The 19,050-nt window shown below is 43.2% G+C and overlaps 2 protein-coding genes across 2 annotated transcripts; both read left to right on the forward strand.

The window, feature by feature from the left end:
* Positions 1 to 585: 585 nt before the first annotated feature.
* Positions 586 to 2,657, forward strand: LOC123083047 (uncharacterized). The gene is made up of 2 exons (XM_044505196.1): positions 586 to 711; positions 2,029 to 2,657. Exons 1-2 carry the CDS (start codon positions 595 to 597, stop codon positions 2,614 to 2,616), a joined length of 705 nt encoding a protein of 234 aa, XP_044361131.1. The 5' UTR covers positions 586 to 594; the 3' UTR covers positions 2,617 to 2,657.
* Positions 2,658 to 11,071: 8,414 nt separating this feature from the next.
* LOC123083048 (uncharacterized) lies at positions 11,072 to 13,788 on the forward strand. The gene is made up of 2 exons (XM_044505197.1): positions 11,072 to 11,197; positions 12,515 to 13,788. Exons 1-2 carry the CDS (start codon positions 11,081 to 11,083, stop codon positions 13,679 to 13,681), a joined length of 1,284 nt encoding a protein of 427 aa, XP_044361132.1. The 5' UTR covers positions 11,072 to 11,080; the 3' UTR covers positions 13,682 to 13,788.
* Positions 13,789 to 19,050: the final 5,262 nt, after the last annotated feature.

The raw sequence follows: 19,050 nt of genomic DNA on the forward strand, positions 1-19,050 counted from the left end.
GGTGATGCTACCAACTCCCCTTTAAGAGGAAAGATTGCAATCACGATATGGACACTCGATGCGCATAGATTTGTTCCAATATTTGAAATGTTGGCCAATTAATATTGGCGGTAATATAATATTATTACCGCCATTTTAGTCCCGGAATAAAATTATAATATGTAAACAAAAAAGGTGTTAAAATGAGACGTACAAATGGTGCATTAAGCCCATACTATTCCCGTACATCGTGATCCTATTAAAGCGCCAACGATCCCACAATCACTCATTGTTCCCTCAAATTGCAATCGTGGGATGGTGATTGGACGGCATCCGATGAGTTCGGATTTGTCCCGATATTTGGAACGTTCGCCAATTCACATTGGCGGTAAAATAATAGTATTACTGCATTTTTGGTCTAGCAAGAATTTGGTAACATGTAAATAAAAAAGTGTAAATTATTTTATTTTATTTAGAAGTGTTCAAATTGGTTCCTCAAACGTGGCACAATACGAGTAACGGCTCAATAAAGTCGCTCCAGCTGTTGACAATGAATATATAGGGGGACCGTCCTTTCGTTCCCAAAACAAAACCCCTGCTCGCAGAGGACTCTCCATGGCTTCGCCCCCTCCCACGCATGGCCAGGGTCCAATGCCCGGCGACACACAAGCCTCTGCCGGAGGCTTCCACACCTTCCCGTCTCTCGCCGACCAGGGCACTAAGTTCTCAAAGGTATATCTCATTATCTCGAGTTAGGGCTTTTGGTAGATCTGTATTGTCCGACTCTGGTCTAAAAACTGCAAACGTGTATGGATACATGGATCTGATGCGCACTTCTTTGCTGCATGCTTTTGCATCTGTTAACGGGGGCATGATTGGGGGTAGGGGGTTGTTAACGTTTTGTTACTGTTCCAGATTGCAACTTCGCCTAACCATTTTTGTTTTCTTTTTGATGAAGATGGTCGATCTGAAATTGTTTCTTCACTTGATCTAATCTTGCTAATCGGTTTTTTTACCCGATCTAAAAATTAAAAATGTTTTGCAATACTTGCCTCCGATGTTCACCTCAGCATGTTTTTTATTTTTTAATCGACCTCAGCATGTTCTTGAGAAAACAATTGGCACCTCTTTCCCGATTGAAGCTCTACTTAACTAATTTTTATTTCTAGCAGATCCGAGCTGCATCCTGGTGTTGTGAAAAATATAACCCATTTTTGTTTTCTTTTTGATGAAGATGGTCGATCTGAAATTGTTTTTCTTCACGTGATCTAATCTTGCTAATGGAGTTTTTTTACCCGATCTAAACATTAAAAATGTTTTGCAATACTTGCCTCCGATGTTCATCTCAGCATGGCTTTTATTTTTTGAATCCACCTCAGGATGTTCTTGAGAAAACAATTGGCACCTCTTTCCTGATTGAAGTCTACTTAAGTAATTTTTATTTCTAGCTGATCCGAGCTGCATACTGGTATTGTGAAAAATATAAATCTTCAGTAATATGCGCATACTTAGCTCCGATTTCCACTCGCTTGACCATATACATGAATAAAATGTTACTTGTTCAACATATACCTTTTTATTTAAAAGAACACTGTCTGGATTTGTCATCTAAAAGAAAGAGGACTACTGTGAGTAGCTCATTTATGTTAGGCAATTCCAACGAGAAATTAAGAACAAAATTCCTTGTTAGTTCAGCATACTCATGAGTCATGAATCATGCTGCTGCTGATGGTATTAGAGGACATGATCATCATCTTTTTAGACATGCATCTTAAGTCAGCTTTGCTTTATTTACCGTAACAAATAAATGGTGTTTTTTCCATCAAAATAAAATAAATAGATGGTGCATGCTTTTGCATCTGTTACCAAGTTTAAGAAGCATATGTTCGGAGGGAGTAGTTTATTTCTGCTTAATATAGATTGTTTTGCTATTTTCCTCGTCATCTCTATTTCTTTGTGATGGCCTTAGGTATTAGAGTAGTTCAGCAAGCATACGCATTATTAATTTTCTTATTGTACTATCTATTAATCTTATGTCCTGTACTGTAGACTTGCATCATGAAGGCTGCACAGTTTGGACCTTGGTCAGATCTTCCTACGGAACTCCTGGGCCTTGTCCTAAAGCGCCTCGATTCCCTAGCTGACCGTGTTCGTCTGAGAGCAGTCTGTCACCCATGGCGCTCTAATAGTATGTTGCAAAATCTCCCCCTCCCATTCCCTTGGCTCACCCTCACCGATGGAACCTTCCTCAGCATCCAAGGCAGTGAGGTTCACCGCATGCCTCTGCCAGATGGTGCTCGTTGGCACGGCTCCATTGATAACAGGCTATTCCTCATAAGCTGTGATGGTGCGTGTTCATTGCTGAACCCTTTTTCCAAGAGCACACTGGAGCTTCCTAATCTTGCAAGTGTTTGGCAGCGCGAGATAGATAACCATGCTGAATATACTAATGATCCAGTTTCCTATAAGTTAGTGGCGCCCTCGCCACTGGAATCATCACCCAAGTCCCTTGTTGCTGCGTTGATCATCGGCAATTGTTATTCTGTTGATCTTTGTGTCGTTCAACCACCTGCCACCACTTACTCATTCAGAGGTATACGTACTGCACTGGGGGAGCCACCAACATTAGTGGTATAAATGTATGGATCCAATCTGGTGCAAAGCCAAGCTTAACCATAATTGCCTTTAGATAAGGCCACTCTAGTCTGTCATATGCCTTCATCATATCAAGCTTGAGTGCACAAAAGTTGTTTGTCTTGGATATGTTTCTCTTCATGAAGTGCAAACATTCATACGCACATATAATATTATCCGTGATTAACCTCCCGGGGACAAAGGCTGATTGCTCCTTCGAGATAATATCTGGCAATATCACCTTCAATCTATTCGCCACCACTTTAGAAGCAATTTTATAAATCACATTGCATAGGCTGATAGGCCTAAACTGGGTAAGGAGAGTGGAGTTTTGTATCTTGGGTATAAACACGAGTACCGTATCATTAACACTTGCAGCAGTCTCCTCTCCACGGACAATCCGAAGCACGACTTTAGTTATTTCATCCCCAAAAATGTCCCAGTGGCGCTGATAGAAGTGAGCAGGAAAACCATCTGGGCCCGGTGCCTTCGTGGGAAACATCTGAAACAGGGCCTGCTTTACCTCCTCACTTGTGTAAGGGGCGCCAAGCGAAGCATTCATCTCTGGTGTTACTTTCCGAGGCACATGCTGTAATACGTCATCTACCCCCTGTACACCTTCTGTCGTGTTCAAAGTTTTATAGAAATCTGTCACAAGTTGTTTCATCTCAGCCTTGTCATCTACTCGTATACCCAACGCATTGTATAGAGCTCGAATCATGTTCTTCCTTCTCCGCATATTTGCTCTCATGTGAAAAAATTTTGTGTTGCGATCACCCGCAGTCAGCCACTGTATGCGAGATCTTTGTCTCCACATTATCTCCTCCCTATGATAGAGCTCAACCAGTCGTTCATTCAACTTTTGCTCAAGGTGATTTGGAGTAGTCCTAGACGGAACACTCCGGAGCCTCTCTAGCTCCGCTTTTGCCTTCTTGATCTCCTTTCTAACACTCCCAAAAGTTGCATCATTCCATGCCGAGAGGTTCTTTGACAGCAGCTCCAATTTTCTGCGAATCCCCTCAACTCCTTGACCAGCATGAAGTTCGCTCCATCCTGAGCTGATAGTGTCACGCCACGATTCATGTGACTCCCACATCACTTCATACGGGAAGCTCGGTTTAGGACGTGGTAAAACCTCTTTAAACTGCACGAGTATGGGTCCATGATCCGAGCAGGCCGAAGTTAAGTTTGTAACCTTGGCCATAGGGTAAAGCGCAGCCCAATCTGCTGTGGCCATCGCTCTGTCTAGCCTCACGTGGGTGTAGGATCCCCCGGTCACTTTTTTCTCAAAAGTCCAAAATCTGCCATGATAGCCCAAGTCCATCAACATGTAAATGTCAACCGCATCCCGGAAACCTTGTATTTGTGCATTACTCCGATTAGCAACTCCCTCATGTTCATCCGGACGTAACACTTTGTTAAAATCCCCCAAACACAGCCAAGGGAGGTTGCTGAAAGACAACAACCCCTTTAGAAGATCCCATGTTTGGTGTCTCAGTTGTGTCTGGGCCTCGCCATACACGCATGTCAACCTCCATGTGTCTTTCCCATCCTCTACAACCTTTGCATCAATATGATAAACAGAATCACCCAAGATCTCAATATTTAATTTATTATTCCAAAAAACTCCTATTCCTCTACTTCTTCCTTGACTATCTATCACATAGGCATTATCATAGCCCAAAGTGTTAGCTAAAGCTTCTACACGTGCACATTTTAATTGAGTTTCAACAATACATAGCACGGTAGGGGTAAATTTCTTCGCAAAGTCACGAAGCTCATGAACTGTTGCGGATTTACCCGCACCACGACAGTTCCAACAAAATGAACTCATTGCATCCGGCGGCACTCCTCGAAGGAGCCCGCCGATCCATCATCTTGGTCCTTGCCTTCTTACACTCCATCTGTCACCATACTCGGTGTCCCTGCATCAGACTGCTCCTTAAAGAGGGCTCCTTTATTGGCAACATCTTTCTTCGGTCATTTCACCTCTTTCCTTGGAGAAACATATATAGGGGGCATCGGTGGAACCCCGGCCGGCTTTCCAGAGATTACAAGAGCTGTAGAGCTCACTGGGGCCACAGCCCCGTCTCTACCATCGCTTGACTGAGCTGTCTCTGGGTGGTTGTTGTCAGAGGATTGCCTCTTGTTACTTGCCACCACTACCCCCAGCGTTGCAGCACTCGGTGCCTCGATCATCACCTGGGGCTCGCTTGGCCCTGCTACATCTGTGGTCATTGCATTGTCTTCTCTTTCCTCCTGCCTCCCAGCCTCCTGCGGGGTTCATTCTGATATGCATTGAAGCGCCAACTTTGATTGGGGTTATATTGCTCTCGTCCCCTACCTCTTCCTCCTGCATTCCTTGGGACGCCTCGACCCCTCTGGTTATCAAATCCACCTCTGCTCGGTTGCCTGAAGCGAATATTGTCAGCCAGAACAAAGTCACCCCACTCAAACTTAGTCTCATCATGAACACCATCACCACACTCCTCGTGCCAATGCCCGCATTCACCACAGTTAAAGCAAAAGACAGGTAATTTCTCATATTTTACTTGGTATCTAACTCGTTCATCCCCCTTCTTTCCAGTGACAAACCTCTTAATTTTTGCATTGATATCGATTTTCACCCTCACCCGGACATATTCACCGAAAAAACCTGCCGGTAGCTTGAGCTGAACTTCTTCCACCTCGCCAATTCGTGATGCCATCCTTCTGACTGCAGGCTCAATCAAAAAGTTGTCAGGTAGCCGATGGATTTGCGTCCAAACTGCCAGCTTATACAACTTGATGCTATCAGGGTTTTTGAACCCATCATACTCCATTAATATCACTGCTTGGTCTATGAAAAGTCATGGCCCCTCTAGCATGGCCTTATTCCAATCCCCTAGACAACCAAACTGAGCTGTGAACAAGTTGTCCTTCACCTTCCTCCAGACCACCGTCTTCGCCGGGTTCCAGGCTGCACGCATATCCCCATAAAGAGCATTAGGGCAGATTTTTTTTATTAATTGTTGAACAGTGCCACTGGGCTGGCTATGCATCAATGCGAGATGCAATAGGAAGGGATCAATCACTCCTATTTTTAGGTGAAAAAAGGAAAGAAATGATTGCTGCCGCTGTGCCTCGCTGGCCTGCTACGTGCGTGCTGCATGCTGCATGCTGCGTGAGGCCCAGCCGCCAGCCCGATAGGGCATTTTTTTCTGCCTCACTGGACATATAGCCTATGTATGTTTTTTTATTGAGAAATCTCGCCACTTTATTAGATAATAGTAATGTTCATAGGTACGCGATGCTTTTCATGGGAGACTCCCAGCCAAACATGCCGACCTACCCCTAAATTACAAGTGAACTTGGCGAGATTGTGAGCCTCGAAGTTGTGATTTCTACGCTCAAAAACAAAAGAAACCGAGTCGAAAGTGCTTCTCCGTTGCATTATTTCATGTACAATAGCCGAGTGCGGACCTCCTGTCCCTTCGTTTATATCCAGTACCACTCCTTTGCAATCCGAGGCAACCATCATGTTTGTCACCTGAAGATCCTCTGCAAGAGCTAACGCCTCCCTGCACGCAAACGTTTCCAGGGTTGTGGGATTAGTAATGTCTCGGTAGACTACCGCCGAAGAGCCCAAGTATAAACCTGTGTGGTCTCGACACACCGCAGAAACTGCCCCACCACGTTTATGGCGCGCAACAGCTCCATCAACATTGATTTTCGCAAACCCAACAGGTGAAGCTAGCCATGTCCTTGGCCCTCCTCTCGTTGCGGCTGCCTGTATGTGATGCTCCTCAGGTTTTTCAAGCTGCTGCAGCTCATTAATGTAAGAGGCCACAAATTATGAAGTGTGCATCAAGGACTGAAAGATGCCCTCGTGTATCGCCTTCCTTCTAGCACACCATATCGCCTCAAAGAGTCACAACCATAGTTGTAAAGGACTTTTGATCGAGAACCTCATTCAACCGGAACAACCAGTTCTTAGCGTTGGTTTCCTCGTTCCGCCATCTTCGCAACCAGACCAGGATCAGATAACGCCCAAGTGCATCGAGCCGACGTGCATGAAACCAGTGCGTGGCGCCAAGAGTTGGGAGAACCGCACAACGGACAAGCATCGCGGGTTGCCATATTTCTTCTGGTGAGAACATCTGTTGTTGGAAGAGAGTGGCGGGCTAGGCGCCACAAGAAAACCCTGACTTTGGATGGTACCGTCAGCGATCAAAGTGAGGTCCAGTCATGCTCCTCTCTGTCATTGCTCGAGAACCCGCAACTGCCTTCGAGCTAGTTCTCTCTGGTGATTTTCGTTTTGATCATAAACTTGTAAGCTGAAATAGCCTATGTATGCACATACCTGGGGAGGGCCCCCTGAACTTTGGGGGCCCGGGGCGGCTGCCCCCTGCCCCTCCCCAGGGCCGGCCCTGCTAGCGATGCTTGTCATTCTTCTCTTTCTCATCCTACCGTACATCACCTATTATTCCTAGGCTCTGTGCAAACCCGTTTTGTTGGGACCAACCGACAACACGTCAAAATCAGTGTGTTCGTCAACGACACATCTTCTTCCTCTTTCCTTGCCAACTTTAGTTATGTTCCTACTTATTTCCTAGAATACTCTTCTTATTTTCCCCTCTTCTCCAACATCATGGACCACTTCGACGCTTTAGTTTTTTCCATCTTATTTCTTGGAACACTCTTCCCTTCTACAACACCATGAACCACCTGACCATTGTAGTGTTGTGTTGATATGTTTCCTTCCCCAAGTGCTCCACCTGCTACTCTTCCTCAAATACTCGCTCCTCTTCCTTCTCTTCCTCAGATTTCAACAATCTGTCGGGAAATATGTGGAAGCAATGGGAGACATTGAGCCTGAAGGCGCCGTGCAGGGCCAAGATATTCAAATTGCAGTAAATATTCTAGTAAATTTAGCATGCGATTGCTCGCCATCATTTGTATAGTATTGCCCCTTTGCCCTATTGAGAACATATGAAACTAAATTTCAATTTCCCCTACCTATGATTGAAACTGTCATCCCTCATAAATCAAAGTGGGGGAACATGGGGGGGGGACACTGTTTGACAAATATGCCTTTGGAAACAAATCATGTTAAAAAACTGCAAATATTACGTGTATATCTCTAGCGTATTAAAAAACCATGTTCTGAAGCAATTGATATAGAGTAGTATACATACATCATGGAGATGACAAAATAAGGATTTTGAAATTTTTGACGGTGTTGGTTGGAGAGAAGCTGCTCAAGGAATTGAGGGTGGAGTTGGCATGTGTGTGTGGGTTCCCAATACTGTTTTTTTTAACTCTTTTTATTTGCACATGGGCGGGATCGAGTGAGTGTGTTTTTCACCTTCGGTGGTGTTACGAAGCGAAGCAGAAACGAACATGGCATACAAACTATTTAATATTAGGGATAATAGAGATTTATTAATAGAGACATCCACCATATTTTAGATTTTGTTAAGATTTAATTTGATTTGAGAATGAATAGGAGAAATCAAGGAAAGTTTTTATTATATAGTTAATGTTTTGGTAAGATTTGATTTTATTTAGGTGTGAGTAGTGCATGGCAAGGAAATTTTGGATTCAGTTGAGATTTTGTTAAGATTTGATTTGATTGAGTTAATGCATGACATTCTTTTGGGAAAGTGCCAATTTGATTGGTTTCTGTTTGGGGAAAGTGTTGATTATGATAGTATGCCAAGCAAAAAATAAATAGCTTGGCCATAGAAAAATGAAACAAAAAAAGGAAATAAAAAAACGAAACATAAGAAAAAAAAGAATGTGTGCACGCGTCAAATGGTCCGGCCCAACTTTGATTGTAGTTTATGTTTTGGTAACATTTGATTTGATTCGGTATGAGTGGTGGAATGCAAGGATAGTTTGGATTTAGATTTTGTTAAGATTTGATTTTATCGAGTTAATGCATGACTTTGTTTTGGGAAAGTACCGATTTGGTTTGATTTTTCTGGAGTGTTGATTTTGATAGTATGCCAACCACAAAGTAATCAGTTGGTCACAAAAAAAAGAAACGGAAAAAGGGAAACCAAAAACGAAACATAAAAAAACATGCACACGCGTCAAGTGGGCCGTGGCAACATGGTTGGGGCTTCAGCGAAAGGTCACATGTATGACACTCGCAGGTGTCATATCGGGTTCGATGAGAGATTGTTGGAAGGTGGGGCGACGCTACCAACTCCCCTTTCTGAGTAGAGATGGGCCGACCCAACCTTGATTATAGTTGATGTTTTGGTAAGATTTGATTTGATTGTGTATGAGTAGTGGAATGCAAGGAAAGTTTGGATTTAGTTGAGATTTTGCTAAGATTTGATTTTGATTGAGTTAATGCATGACTTTGTTTTGGGAAAGTGTCGATTTGGTTTGATTTTTCTGGAGTGTTGATTTTGATAGTATGCCGACCACAAAGTAATCGGTTGGTCACAGAAAAAAGAAACGTAAAAAGGGAAACCAAAAACGAAACATAAAAAAACATGCACACGCGTCAAGTTGGCCGTGGCAACTTGGTTGGGGCTTCAGCGAAAGGTCACATGTATGACACTCGCAGGTGTCATATCGGGTTTGCCGAGAGATTGTTGGAAGGTGGGGCGACGCTACCAACTCCCCTTTCTGAGTAGAGATGGGCCGACCCAACCTTGATTATAGTTGATGTTTTGGTAAGATTTGATTTGATTGTGTATGAGTAGTGGAATGCAAGGAAAGTTTGGATTATTTGAGATTTTGCTAAGATTTGATTTTGATTGAGTTAATGCATGACTTTGTTTTGGGAAAGTGTCGATTTGGTTTGATTTTTCTGGAGTGTTGATTTTGATAGTATGCCGACCACAAAGTAATCGGTTGGTCACAGAAAAAAGAAACGTAAAAAGGGAAACCAAAGACGAAACATAAAAAAACATGCACACGCATCAAGTGGGCCGTGGCAACTTGGTTGGGGCTTCAGCGAAAGGTCACATGTATGACACTCGCAGGTGTCATATCGGGTTTGCCGAGAGATTGTTGGAAGGTGGGGCAACACTACCAACTCCCCTTTCTGAGTAGAGATGGGCCGACACAACCTTGATTATAGTTGATGTTTTGGTAAGATTTGATTTGATTGTGTATGAGTAGTGGAATGCAAGGACAATTTGGATTTAGTTGAGATTTTGTTAAGATTTGATTTTGATTGAGTTAATGCATGACGATGTTTTGAAAAATTGCCGATTTGGTTTGATTTTTTTGGGAAAGTGCCGATTCTGATCTTATGATGAGCAAAAATAATAGATTGATCATGGAAAAGATGAAATAGAAAATCAGGAAACCAAAATCGAAATATAGAAAGAAAGGAAATATAAAAATACGCGTCAGATGCGCCGAGCCAACTAGAGCTTCAGTTAAAGGTCACATTTATGATGCTCACGGGTGTCATATCGGGTTTGCCAAGGGGTTGATGGGAGGTGAGGCGACTCTACCAACTCTCCCTTTAGGAGTAGAGAAAATGGGCCGAGCGAACTTGGCTAGAGCTACATCGAACGGTCGCCTGTATGACACCCACAAGGGCTGCATTGGGTTTGCCGAGGGGTTGGTGGGAGGTGAGGCAACACTACCAACTCCCACCTTAGGAGTAGGTATTAATGCATACTGTTGTTTTGGGGAAATGCCGACTTGGTTTGATTTTTTAGGAAAGTGACTATTCTACTAGTATCCGAGCACAAAATAATAGGTTGGTCACAGAAAAAAAGAAACAAAAAAACGAAACATAGAAAAAAAATGAGAACACGTCAAATGGGCCGGGCAACTTGGCTGGAGCTTCAACGAAAGGTCACCTGTTTGACGCTCGCAGGCGTCATATCGGTTTTTTTGAGGGGTTGGTGGGAGGTGAGGTGATGCTACCAACTCCCCTTTAAGAGGAAAGATTGCAATCACGATATGGACACTCGATGCGCCTAGATTTGTTCCAATATTTGAAATGTTGGCCAATTAATATTGGCGGTAATATAATATTATTACCGCCATTTTAGTCCCGGAATAAAATTATAATATGTAAACAAAAAAGGTGTTAAAATGAGACGTACAAATGGTGCATTAAGCCCATACTATTCCCGTACATCGTGATCCTATTAAAGCGCCAACGATCCCACAATCACTCATTGTTCCCTCAAATTGCAATCGTGGGATGGTGATTGGACGGCATCCGATGAGTTCGGATTTGTCCCGATATTTGGAACGTTCGCCAATTCACATTGGCGGTAAAATAATAGTATTACTGCATTTTTGGTCTAGCAAGAATTTGGTAACATGTAAATAAAAAAGTGTAAATTATTTTATTTTATTTAGAAGTGTTCAAATTGGTTCCTCAAACGTGGCACAATACGAGTAACGGCTCAATAAAGTCGCTCCAGCTGTTGACAATGAATATATAGGGGGACCGTCCTTTCGTTCCCAAAACAAAACCCCTGCTCGCAGAGGACTCTCCATGGCTTCGCCCCCTCCCACGCATGGCCAGGGTCCAATGCCCGGCGACACACAAGCCTCTGCCGGAGGCTTCCACACCTTCCCGTCTCTCGCCGACCAGGGCACTAAGTTCTCAAAGGTATATCTCATTATCTCGAGTTAGGGCTTTTGGTAGATCTGTATTGTCCGACTCTGGTCTAAAAACTGCAAACGTGTATGGATACATGGATCTGATGCGCACTTCTTTGCTGCATGCTTTTGCATCTGTTAACGGGGGCATGATTGGGGGTAGGGGGTTGTTAACGTTTTGTTACTGTTCCAGATTGCAACTTCGCCTAACCATTTTTGTTTTCTTTTTGATGAAGATGGTCGATCTGAAATTGTTTCTTCACTTGATCTAATCTTGCTAATCGGTTTTTTTACCCGATCTAAAAATTAAAAATGTTTTGCAATACTTGCCTCCGATGTTCACCTCAGCATGTTTTTTATTTTTTAATCGACCTCAGCATGTTCTTGAGAAAACAATTGGCACCTCTTTCCCGATTGAAGCTCTACTTAACTAATTTTTATTTCTAGCAGATCCGAGCTGCATCCTGGTGTTGTGAAAAATATAACCCATTTTTGTTTTCTTTTTGATGAAGATGGTCGATCTGAAATTGTTTTTCTTCACGTGATCTAATCTTGCTAATGGAGTTTTTTTACCCGATCTAAACATTAAAAATGTTTTGCAATACTTGCCTCCGATGTTCATCTCAGCATGGCTTTTATTTTTTGAATCCACCTCAGGATGTTCTTGAGAAAACAATTGGCACCTCTTTCCTGATTGAAGTCTACTTAAGTAATTTTTATTTCTAGCTGATCCGAGCTGCATACTGGTATTGTGAAAAATATAAATCTTCAGTAATATGCGCATACTTAGCTCCGATTTCCACTCGCTTGACCATATACATGAATAAAATGTTACTTGTTCAACATATACCTTTTTATTTAAAAGAACACTGTCTGGATTTGTCATCTAAAAGAAAGAGGACTACTGTGAGTAGCTCATTTATGTTAGGCAATTCCAACGAGAAATTAAGAACAAAATTCCTTGTTAGTTCAGCATACTCATGAGTCATGAATCATGCTGCTGCTGATGGTATTAGAGGACATGATCATCATCTTTTTAGACATGCATCTTAAGTCAGCTTTGCTTTATTTACCGTAACAAATAAATGGTGTTTTTTCCATCAAAATAAAATAAATAGATGGTGCATGCTTTTGCATCTGTTACCAAGTTTAAGAAGCATATGTTCGGAGGGAGTAGTTTATTTCTGCTTAATATAGATTGTTTTGCTATTTTCCTCGTCATCTCTATTTCTTTGTGATGGCCTTAGGTATTAGAGTAGTTCAGCAAGCATACGCATTATTAATTTTCTTATTGTACTATCTATTAATCTTATGTCCTGTACTGTAGACTTGCATCATGAAGGCTGCACAGTTTGGACCTTGGTCAGATCTTCCTACGGAACTCCTGGGCCTTGTCCTAAAGCGCCTCGATTCCCTAGCTGACCGTGTTCGTCTGAGAGCAGTCTGTCACCCATGGCGCTCTAATAGTATGTTGCAAAATCTCCCCCTCCCATTCCCTTGGCTCACCCTCACCGATGGAACCTTCCTCAGCATCCAAGGCAGTGAGGTTCACCGCATGCCTCTGCCAGATGGTGCTCGTTGGCACGGCTCCATTGATAACAGGCTATTCCTCATAAGCTGTGATGGTGCGTGTTCATTGCTGAACCCTTTTTCCAAGAGCACACTGGAGCTTCCTAATCTTGCAAGTGTTTGGCAGCGCGAGATAGATAACCATGCTGAATATACTAATGATCCAGTTTCCTATAAGTTAGTGGCGCCCTCGCCACTGGAATCATCACCCAAGTCCCTTGTTGCTGCGTTGATCATCGGCAATTGTTATTCTGTTGATCTTTGTGTCGTTCAACCACCTGTCACCACTTACTCATTCAGAGGTATACGTACTGCACTGGGGGAGCCACCAACATTAGTGGACCTTGCATTCTTGGATGGAAGGCTGTATGTGGTATCTGGATTTTTCAAGCTTTTCGTCGTTGATTTTGGTGAGAACCTTGGTACTTATCCAAAGATGAAATGCGTAATTGATTCTGGTGGTGATTGTGGAACGCCCCAATACCTGTCTAAGAAGGTGCTTTATGGACTCAGCCAGTATTTAGTGGAATGTGGTGGTAGGCTGCTGATGGTGCAAAGATTTACACACTCACCGGGTTTTGGGAATTCTCACACTGTTGGATTTAATGTCCTTGAGGCAGACTTGCGCACTAACCCTGGTCAGTGGAGAACGGTGAGTGATTTGGGTGGCCACGCGCTCTTTCTTGGTAAGCAAAGCTCAAAGTCCCTGCCTGCTGGAGAATGCAGTGGATCCCAGGAGGACTGCATCTACTTCATCTGCGATTATCCTTGTCCAGAGTCTTATGCAGAACCTCTTCGCGACGCTGGCATATACAACGTGAGAAGTGGGATGATAATGCCCTTGCATTTAAGGAATCCTGCAGTACCGCAACGCCAAGCTGGTCAGTGGGGCCTGACCTGGTTTTTTCCTTCTGAAGCTATATGATCAACCCAGTAGGACTTTTTAGTCTTTTGTGGTCAACCAACATGCCTGGGTTCTGCTCATCTTTATCATAACAATATGTTATTTTGTGGACTTAATTAGTATATGATGGTGTGAACTTTTAAGTCATTTGGTGACAATAATAGGATCATGTAATCGAATGCTTAAACCTTTCATTGTGGACACTTGATGTTTTATCTGTGTGGCTATGCTTTGAACAGACTTGGGAGTTAATCATAGCTCTGCACGTATATGTTTCTGCCATGTAGATAATTGCCCTACTTCCTACAGGTGGTGATTTTTTTTCTAGAATGTGGATAGCCCTGGCCTCTCCATTATCATGACGCACACAGCTGTAATTTATTAAAGTGCAAAAGTTTTACAAACAAGCCTCAGTAGAAATAAAAATAAAAAGACAGGTGGTGAGTCATGGACTATCTGTTTAGAGAATTCAAAAGCAGAGTGGTCTAGCGTAGCATAAAGGTACATGAGCATTTCATCAATTTTCAGTGAGCGTAATTTTCCCTTTTCAGCAAGGTTGTGTAGGGAATTTCTATATGCCCATTTGGTCATCTACCTCCTCCATTCATGTGTCCAAATGTGTGCTCTATTCTACATTAAATTTATGCATTGGTGATACAATCTGTTAGTCTTTTGTGATCAACCGACGTGGCTGGTTTTGCTCATCTTTATCCTACTAATAGTATGTTATTGTGTGGACTTAATTAGTATATGATGGTGTGCACTTTTAAGTCATTTGGTGTCCTTAATGGGATCACATAATCGAATGCTTAAGCCTTTCGTTGTGGAAACTTGATGTTTTATCTGTGTGGCTATGCTTTCAACAGACTTGGGAGTTAGTCATAGCTCTACACGTATATGTTTCTGCCATGTAGATAATTCCCTACTTCCTACGGGTGGTGATTTTTTTTTCAAAAAAGTGGATAGCCCTGGACTCTCCATTATCATGATGCACACATCCGTAATTTATTAATGTGCAAAAGTTTTACAAAGAAGCCTCAGTAGCAATAAAAATAAAAAGACAGGTGGTGAGTTGAGAAGGACTTCGGTACAACCCCCCCCCTCCCCCCCAATAAACGTACAAGGGGTAGTATTGTCCATACTAAATTACGTACACTGTACCCGCCGTCCGTCGTAGGGCCGGCCGCCCGTGTACGTCGCGCCCCGTACTCCCGCGTCGTACGCGTGCGGTTCGGTAGTGCGATCGGGAAAGGAAAAAAAAAGTACGCCCCACCCCGACACCCCATCTCCCCGTACGAAACCCTAGCGGCATCAACGCCGCCGTGGTCCACCGCCGCCACGACGTCGGGCGGCGTCCGTAGTCACCCACGCGCCGTGAAACCGACACCCCATCCCCGCCTAGGAAACCCTAGCGGCATCAACGCCGCCGTGGTCCACCACCGTCACGACGTCGACCCCGACGTGCCCATCTAGTCGCGAGCACCGACGGCGTCCATAGTCACCACACGCCGTGTCGCCGGTGAAACGCCCAGCGCTCGCTCGCCGTTCTGTCCTGGTACGCGCCCTCCACGACGTGGGTGGCAGCAATGCATCGGCGTCGACCCCAGGCGAGGACCCCTCGACGGCGCACAGTAGGTTAGGATGGCTCCTTTTGTTTTTTTTTGATGATTTTGATTTGTCCATTGCATTTTTGTGCATTTTTTAATGCAAAATGATTCCCTACTTAGGTAAATAAGAGAGGAGAGTAGTGACCTCTTAATGACCTCATAATGATTTTGTATGTTCAAATTTGTATGCATGCCACATAGTCATGTCACTGTTGACGAATTTACTGTATTCGCGATGATGTTTTGTGGAATGTTGGCATTGATCTCACACCTTATTTGTATGTGCATAGATGGAGCAAGTAACCGGATACACCAGTGATGATTCCGGTAGCGATAATGGATCCTCATCATTGAATGCGAACCAACCTCCCGGAGACAACTATATGAGTCAGGATGAATCGTACAGTGGTAATGTAAGTGCCTTCAACGTTGACCAAAACATATTGAATACAAACTAGTTATTTGACACTAACATGTCCTTTTAAATTTGTACAGCTACATGGCAATGCTGACGATGAGGAATATGATATAGATGAACAATTTTATGCAGATAGTGTGAGCCAGGTATGTTGAAAAAATTGTAGAGAAATGATTGACATTAAAATTGTATGACCACTTATGTTACTTTACATGTGCACAGATAAATGCTAATGGTGACAATGAGCGTAATAATATAGATGATGACAATGCCGAGAGCGAGGTCGATGCATCTCGTAGTGTGAGCGGTAGCCAAGTAAGTTCTTTACATTATTTATGGTTAGTAAGAATACAAGAACAGAGTGACATGCAAGGTTATATGTCATATTTTGCAGGGAGGTGTTGATGGTCCTAGCGGGAATGATGAGCACAGCGATGATGATCAGTTTGACCTTGACATGTGCTATAATGAATATCAGCAAGAGTCACTTGATAGGCATTGGGCAGTGATGGTAAAGACATTCAGGTCATTAGACGAGGTGTACACATTCTACAACAAGCACATGAGAGAACGTGGGTTCAGCATCAGGAAGGACTCGCTAAAATTTTCGAAGGATCGCGCAAGGACTCCGCGCTTGAGGAGGTATCTCTGTTCCGCCGCAGGAAAACGACAGGCCAAGTTCTGTACCATGGAAGGCCGGACCCGCAGGCTTAAACTGGAGAGTCGATTCTTATGCGAAGCCCATTTGACAGTTAAGCTTGATAAAAAGCTCAATCTTTGGTATGTCAGCAGTTTCTCCGATGATCACAGCCACACTCTTGCACGACCGGACGAAGTCCCTTTCCTCCGATCTCATAATCAGATCAAAGCATTTGAGAGAGCTGAGATCTTAGCTATGGCTGGAGCTGGGATAAGAAAACATATCATTTTTGACAACATCGTTAGCAGGTATGGGTCGTATGCAAAGTCACCATTTCAGAGGACAAAGCTGTATAACATGTGCTATAGGGAGAAGATGAAATTGCTTGCACAAGGTGATGCTGATACTGCCGTAGGAATAATGTTGACTAGAAAGGACAGAGATCCAGACTTCTTCTTTGAGCACACGGTTGACGCTGAAGGCAGGCTCCAAAACCTCTTCTGGTGTGATTCGCAGTCACGCCGGGATTATCTAGACTATGGTGATGTTGTTGTGTTCGATAGCACATACAAGATGAACAGGTATGGAATGCCGTTCATTCCTTTTGTGGGTATGAACAACCACCGTTGCACTACGGTATTCGCCTGCGCCATTGTTTCAGACGAGACTGAGGCTACATATGTTTGGTTGCTTAACACGTTCTTGAAAGCTAACTGTCAGAAGAGGCCCAAATCTGTAATTACGGATGGAGATGCAGCGATGATAAGGGCTATTAGGAAGGTGCTTTCTGACGTGTGGCATCGTCTATGTTCATGGCATATTGAAAAGAATATGCAGAAACACCTCAACCACAAGTCATTGAAGGAGTTTAGGGCATTATTGTACTATGCCACTACACATAAGGTTTTTGAGGAGAGATGGGCCGCGTTTGTGCGCAAATGGCAGACGGAGAAAACGAAAACATGGCTCCATAGGATGTACAGGAAGAGGACGCTTTGGGCTGCATCATATTTGTCTGGTGGGTTTTTCCTTGGTATGCGCAATAATCAGAGGAGTGAGAGTCTGAACTCCAGCCTGCACCTTCATCTTTACTATGGTATGACGATCATTGACATGATTGTACACTATGAGAATTGTATTGTTCGCCTCCGTGAGAATGAAGCTTATGATGACTACACGGCCTCACAGACTCTTCCAGTAACAGTGACTGAGTGTCAGGCCATTGAGTCGTATGCTGCGAAAGCATTCACGCAGGCAAACTTTTATATGTTGCAACAAGATATGAAGAAGGTACAGGAGCTTGAGGTAATTGATAGACTGACAGGGACCGATAGTCAGAGATTTGTGGTTGCGTGGAAGAATAACAGGGATCATAGATTTAATGTGGACTATACGCCAGGTAACTCGGCAGAAACTATAAAGTGCAGTTGCCAAAGTATGACTCGCAAAGGGCTTCCTTGCAAGCATATAATTCATGTTTTGAATGCACTGAACTTACCTGTGATACCCAAGTGTTGTGTCCTGCGAAGATTCTCAAAAAAAGCACGAGCTGGACTGCCCGTGAAGCGCACAAGCGATTTGATTGCGTGGGGTTGGTCGAGTGGTGAGGACATAAGCTAGATATAGTGAGTTGACCATCAAATCTTCAGAAGCATGTCATGTCGCATGCAGTAATCCTTTCTTATTCGACAAGTTGATGGCAGCTCTGGATGATATTATAGTGAATAAGGATATTCAGGGAAATGAAGATGATATTCAGCGAAGCTTCATGAACAGTAATCCATTTGAGCCTAACCGAGATCATATTCTGGTTCGTGATCCAGTAAAGGTTTCCACCAAGGGTGCACCTAAGCAGAACAGTAGAGGTCGCAGTAAGGGTGGCCCAGATGTGACAAAAAATGAGAGGCCTAAAGCATTTGACGAGACATCTGGACGAAAATGTAGCATATGCAGCGGCTCAGGTCATAACAGGAGCACATGCAGCAAAAATGAAGAGTATGTCTATTATTTGTTTATGTCAGTTTTCTTGTTTCATTAACGGTGCATTGATTCTCATATTTTTTTGTATGCAGCAACTGGGCTTGAAGAATCATGTGAAGACGATGCGAGTGTTTTACCTCTTTCATTTATATGAAAAACAATTGTTAAATTTATGTTCGTGTTGAGTATTTTATATGTGTGAAACAAGATTATTGCCTACAGACCGTTATTTTTTCAGACTTGTTATTTTCTGTCCACTATAATAAAATTACTGTGGTGACAATTGTTATGTTGAGACATCATTGTTGTTGATAAAAATATTTAGTATTCATTGTTTATTTTATGAATTCTACATATATTTACTACAGTCCCGTCGGCTGTCAAATATATTAAAATAAAAGAAGTACTCTATGAACTGTTGTTGAAAAAAAAATGAAAAAAATGCCCACCCGTCTCCACAGTGTGTCTTAGTAAGCCCATCGTTATCAAGCCCAACGGGCGACTACCACAGGCGTTTCGGAGCACGCCGTGGAAACCAGGCCCAACAGGGCAGCATCGATGCGGCACGTCGACGGGGTAGTAATCAGAGGAGTTCAATGCGACGACGAGAGCTGAGTATATAAACTAGTCGTCGTCGCCTTCGGCCGGCGAGGTGGGCATAATATTTATATAATATTTATGAAACAAAATATCATGTGGACATAAAAAATATTTAGAAAAGTGCCGAGTCTATTACATATAACTA

This window comes from Triticum aestivum, chromosome 4A (genome assembly GCF_018294505.1).
Source record: "Triticum aestivum cultivar Chinese Spring chromosome 4A, IWGSC CS RefSeq v2.1, whole genome shotgun sequence".
Classification (NCBI taxonomy): Eukaryota; Viridiplantae; Streptophyta; class Magnoliopsida; order Poales; family Poaceae; genus Triticum; species Triticum aestivum.

Bases quoted from the DNA above. Each gene is read 5' to 3' on its own strand.
- LOC123083048 (XM_044505197.1), top strand. From the start codon at position 11,081: ATGGCTTCGCCCCCTCCCACGCATGGCCAGGGTCCAATGCCCGGCGAC. The intron at 11,198-12,514 runs GTATATCTCATT...CCTGTACTGTAG, and splicing joins AGGGCACTAAGTTCTCAAAG to ACTTGCATCATGAAGGCTGC.
- LOC123083047 (XM_044505196.1), top strand. From the start codon at position 595: ATGGCTTCGCCCCCTCCCACGCATGGCCAGGGTCCAATGCCCGGCGAC. The intron at 712-2,028 runs GTATATCTCATT...CCTGTACTGTAG, and splicing joins AGGGCACTAAGTTCTCAAAG to ACTTGCATCATGAAGGCTGC.